Genomic DNA, 5,328 nt, shown 5'->3' with positions numbered 1-5,328 from the left:
TTGTTAAACTTTCTCACTGAGACCCAATTCAATCTTATCTTTCAAGAGCTTCTGTTGGGCAGGAATGATGTTTTGTATAGATATAATGAACTGCTTTGAGACTGTGAACTTAAATAAAATAATAAATAATCATTATAGTTCACAGTCTCGAGGCATTTCATTACATCTGTACAGAACAAGAGACACTGAGGCTGAAACAACTCCTGCTGAAACTGTCCTAATATGGACACTACTGTAGAATACTGTGCACACTGTCCAATAGGGTTATCACTTTGTATGGCATTTTATAGCAACACTGTGTGGCATTATTTCAGGACAATTCATATTTGAGTAAAAAGTCAATAACCAAGGAGAAGATTCTAGAATGCATTTTATTATTTTATTTTCTCAGTAATTTGGTAAGTGGTACATTTTGGGCAATAATATAATGACCTGTCTAAAACGTATGCAAAAAGCAAAAATAAAAATCAGTGAGTTGTAGGTAGTCTGAACCGGAGGCTTGCAAAAAACAATACATGTTTCCAAATAGATTGACAGATGGAAAAGTAAAGTAAATCCTAGTGCTGGAGTGGGGCGAGGAGAAAGAGGTATGCAGGGTGTTGTACAGGTATTCAGGATAGGACCATGGCCTGGAACTCTGTGGGGAGAAAGAGGTATGGAGGGTGTTGTACAGGTATTCAGGATAGGACCATGGCCTGGAACTCTGTGGGCAGAAAGGAAAGACAGGAAGATAAATAATTAGCCAGAATATGAGAGAGAAAAGACACGTTAGGTTTGGCTCTTTGGTTTGGGACATAGTGACATCTTAACTAACTCAATGAATGAATTTGGGACATAGTGACATCTCAACTAACTCAAATGAATGAATTTGGGACATGGTGACATCTCAACTAACTCAAGGAATTAATTTGGGACATGGTGACATCTCAACTAACTCAAGGAATGAATTTGGGACATGGTGACATCTCAACTAACTCAAGGAATGAATTTGGGACATAGTGACATCTCAACTAACTCAAATAATGCATTTGGGACATAGTGACATCTCAACTAACTCAATGAATGCATTTGGGACGTGATGACATCTTAACTAACTCAATGAATGCATTTGGGACATAGTGACATCTCAACTAACTCAATGAATGCATTTGGGACATAGTGACATCTCAACTAACTCAATGAATGCATTTGGGACATAGTGACATCTCAACTAACTCAATGAATGCATTTGGGACATAGTGACATCTCAACTAACTCAATGAATGCATTTGGGACACAGTGACATCTCAACTAACTCAATGAATGCATTTGGGACATAGTGACATCTCAACTAACTCAATGAATGCATTTGGGACATGGTGACATCTCAACCAACTCAAGGAATGCATTTGGGACATGGTGACATCTCAACCAACTCAAGGAATCATTGCACGGATGCATATTTGAGAATATTTGACCAAGACACTACACTACATATTGTAATTTAGACTGCAATTGACAGAGGAGGTTCAATGTAGAACTGTAAAACGTATTTATATTACCCATTGGCAATTACCATTCTGTCATCTGCTTACTATCATAATGCAACCAGATTCAGACCTGTACAATCTCAACTGATTTGGTATCGAATGAGATCACTCCTTCAAACTTCCATCGACATAATCAAACATCACTCTCATCCACCTCTTCATCACCATCATCATCAACAACAACAACATCATTGTGATCATCATCATCTTTATCATACACACCATCTGCTCCAATCATGCCGTCGCTGTCATCATCAGCAGCAGACATGAAGGCCTTGGTCTCTTTTTCAGTCAGGACACGGGCCCCGGGGTTGAACCTCTGGAGGAAGAATCTGAGACGGACACACACACCCCGAGACCACTAACATACCGTGCTTACTTTGATGTGGCTATTCTACACAGTTGTCATGACCGGCAACTCTGCAGCAGAACCCTTCAGATATTGTTTAATCCATATATCTTAGACAGACTATGGTGGTCACCCTTTTAAAAGAGGATTTTAACCTCAAGGATCTGTCTGGAAAGAAGAACAAATAAAACATCTTTAGGAGTTGTAGAGGACATGCTTACTGAAAGCAGGCTTAATATGCCGTCATTACAGTGCAAAAGGCACCTATGAACCCCAGGACTCGTGAATGAACAAAATAATGATAATTGACCATCTCTTGATGGGGGCGCACTAGTAAAGATGTGCTAGTTTACAAAGCGTATCTTCAAGAAGTAGCCTACTTTCAAGCAAAGTTAGGTTGACGTTGATTGGGATAAGTCCTTGAGGCAGAACTGAGCAATTTCCGCTAGATGGGCCAGCTGCAAAGTCAAAATTGTTTATATTGTAAAAATGAATAAAAACAAATATTTTCTTTTAGGGCCTCCCGAGTGGCGCAGCGGTCTAAGGCCCTGCATCGCAGTGCTAGCTTCATTACTACAGATCCTGGATCGATACCGGGCTGTATCGCAACCGGGAGACCCATGAGGGCAACGCACAATTGGCCCAGCGTCGTCCGGTTAGGGGAGGGTTTGGCCGGCCGGGAGGTCCTTGTCCCATCTCGCTCTAGCAACTCCTGTGGTGGGCCGGGTGCATGCACGCTGACACGGTCGCCAGGTGTACAGTGTTTCCTCCGACACATTGGTGTGGCTGGCTTCTGGATTAAGCGTGCATTGTGTCAAGAAACAGTGCGGCTTGACAGGGTTGTGTTTCGGATGACGCACAGCTCTTGTCCTTTGCCTCTCCCGAGTCCGTATGGGAGTTGACTTTAAGACTTTAACTGCCAATTGAATATGTCGAAATTGGGGAGAAAAAGGGGTAAAAAATATATATATAAAATAAAAATTAAAAATAAATGTGCTTTTTGTCTTGATTTAAGGTTAGGGTTAGGCATGTGGGTTAGCAGTGTGTTAGGATAAAGGTTAGAGTTAGGTTTAAAATCCGATTTTATGGCTTTGTGGCTGTGCAAGCTCGTGACCACTGCAGAGCTGTCTCCAGAACAAGATTCGTGACAGAAAACACTAAATGACAGGTAGCCTAACACGTTTAGGGCCAACAGAGGATACATTTTCATATAGGCCTATGCGGCATCAATAACAATATATAGGCTATTTTCTTTCGGCCTAAATATTGTAGTAGAAAAAACACAAAGATTGTAGTTTATCACAAACTAAAAGTCCAACAATTGTAGCCGACTCACTTGAGTTCCTCCTCCTCAATGAAGCCGCTGGCGTCGTTGTCCAGGATCCCGAAGACTTTCTTCACCTCCGCGGGACTCTTTTTGGTCAAGCCACACTGCTGGAAGAACTTCTTGCAGTTGAAGGAGTCCGGTGCTGATGGGGTAAGGATGACACGAGAAAAAATGAACAGGCGTGTTCGGCCTTCGCTCTGGTACAGGTCGTTAACGAGGAAGTGGAGGTAGGGCTTGTAGAAGAACGCGAACACGAACCCTAACCTTTACCCTTTTAGCCACCTATCCACCTCGCTAAAATTCATTACATATCATATGTTTTGCAATTCCTAACATATTGTACATTTTGCAAGTTCGTAACATACTGCACGTTTGGCAAATTCGTAACATATAACACGAATTGCAATTAATAACATATCATATGAAATAGTTGATGGACATCCGCAAATGAATGCATACAAAACGAAACGTAACACATCACTCTAAATGGAGTCTCAGATTTACACACAGAATAATATGAAACGCTCTGAGACCATGTTGCAGCTGATTCAAATAACCAACTAATCTGTTTAATCTAGTTTTGTTCACTCATAGGCATATCACATTTGGATTTATTCAAAAACTCAATTTAAATTAAGACAATTGTTTGCATTATAATTCTTCCTGATACATTTAGGGACAAAAACTGACAGAGACAACTGCTATGTATTCTGTCCTAAATGCTTTGAGGGTTTCGTGTGAGTCTACGAAGCCTACATGTGTTTTCTCTAAAAATAGGCCTCATGTTGATCCACCTAAGTAGGCCTATACTTCTGTTTTTTGTTTGACATCAACAATGGACTACCTTATTTGACTTGATTTCGTGAATCTGCCCATGGCCTAGGCTACCACTACTGCGGTGAAGGAATCTAATGAAGAAAGCAATAATGATATGAGTGGAAGATGATACCTTGGCAGTCCTTCATAGCAGCGTCTATGGCATCAGCGGAAAGGATAGATGAGAGCGACATTTTAATCCTGTCGAATGAACAAAAGTGGTGAATTATTAACACATTTAGTCAGGTAGGCTAAACAGCGATGCGTACTTCTTCTTTGAAGACAAGGCGTTGGTTTGACTGGTGCAGAATATTCGAATTATTTGGATAGCATCTTTTAAGCACAGTTTCAGAGGCCTATAAAACATAGGCTATATGCGTGTCATAACTATTGGCTTAAGGTCTATTGATTTAGCTCATGCACATAACAGTTGTGTTGACATATTTTCTCAGTAATTCCTCAGAGCCTATTGCTTGATCTGAGCTAGGTAGGCCTACTCCAAATACCACTACTGGCAAATTATCTTTAGTCTGCCCTCAGACTCATCTTGGTCGGAATCAATATACTGAAACAGTGTAAAAGTATTTGCTAAAACGGATAGCAAAGAATGAATTAGATACTTCCTTAAAAGAAAATATGGCACCACTTTGTCTAATACGCTGTTACCGCATCCTTTGTCTAAACATTAAAGCCAAGTAAACTTCTGATTATAAACACAAACGAAGCGAATGATTAAAAAAGACAACAGTCTATATCTCTCAAAGTGTCAGAGAATGACTGCTCTGAGTTAAGTTCAGAGCGCAAAGTCAACTTACCGCGTTGAGGTTCTTGCCCGGTCGTTGATCCAAAAGAGACGAGTAAAGGCTATGCGGTGACTGGTGTCCGTCAGAGACGATTTATATAGGTCTGATTGAGGTGACAATAGGGAATGCTTGTATTACCTGTCTGAGTATCAAATTTTAACTGCCCGCCCCTGATCAAATTTCTTCTCTAACTAATTAACCTTTACCCTTTATAACGCCCATGGGCAGGAGACTGACTACTGTGAACATCAGTAACGCCCTTGTAAATGGCAAATTAAGTCATCAGTGCATTATTCTATATCCCCTCCTCCCACCCACACCTAACCCAGTCATCCTCCCCCTCTCCTTCCCTTCTCGAATTATAATACAGTACTATGGTACAAAAATGTGCAGTCTCTCTAGCCCTGTTTATACCTGGTGCTAACATGCACCCCTTTTCCTGATCTTGTCCACATTCCGATTTTACCCACATTTTTACACAGGATGATTAAAAGACAGGCATGC

The 5,328-nt window shown here is 40.8% G+C and overlaps 1 protein-coding gene across 2 annotated transcripts; it reads right to left on the bottom strand.

Annotated features, from left to right (window-relative positions):
• Positions 1-353: 353 nt before the first annotated feature.
• Positions 354-5,099, bottom strand: pvalb8 (parvalbumin 8). 2 transcript variants are annotated; one of them, XM_052511896.1, is made up of 5 exons: positions 4,837-5,099; positions 4,155-4,222; positions 3,215-3,347; positions 1,752-1,861; positions 354-637 (listed from the first exon to the last, which is right to left on the bottom strand). In XM_052511896.1, exons 2-5 carry the CDS (start codon positions 4,213-4,215, stop codon positions 612-614), a joined length of 330 nt encoding a protein of 109 aa, XP_052367856.1. In that variant the 5' UTR covers positions 4,216-4,222; positions 4,837-5,099; the 3' UTR covers positions 354-611. The 2 variants fall into 2 exon arrangements, with proteins under 2 accessions (XP_052367856.1, XP_035614503.1); XM_035758610.2 differs by having other exon boundaries at positions 354-703; positions 4,837-5,094.
• Between the last annotated feature and the right edge of the window lie 229 nt (positions 5,100-5,328).

Source organism: Oncorhynchus keta, unplaced genomic scaffold (genome assembly GCF_023373465.1).
Source record: "Oncorhynchus keta strain PuntledgeMale-10-30-2019 unplaced genomic scaffold, Oket_V2 Un_contig_7692_pilon_pilon, whole genome shotgun sequence".
NCBI lineage: Eukaryota > Metazoa > Chordata > Actinopteri > Salmoniformes > Salmonidae > Oncorhynchus > Oncorhynchus keta.
This window is presented reverse-complemented; position numbering and strand designations above follow the sequence as displayed.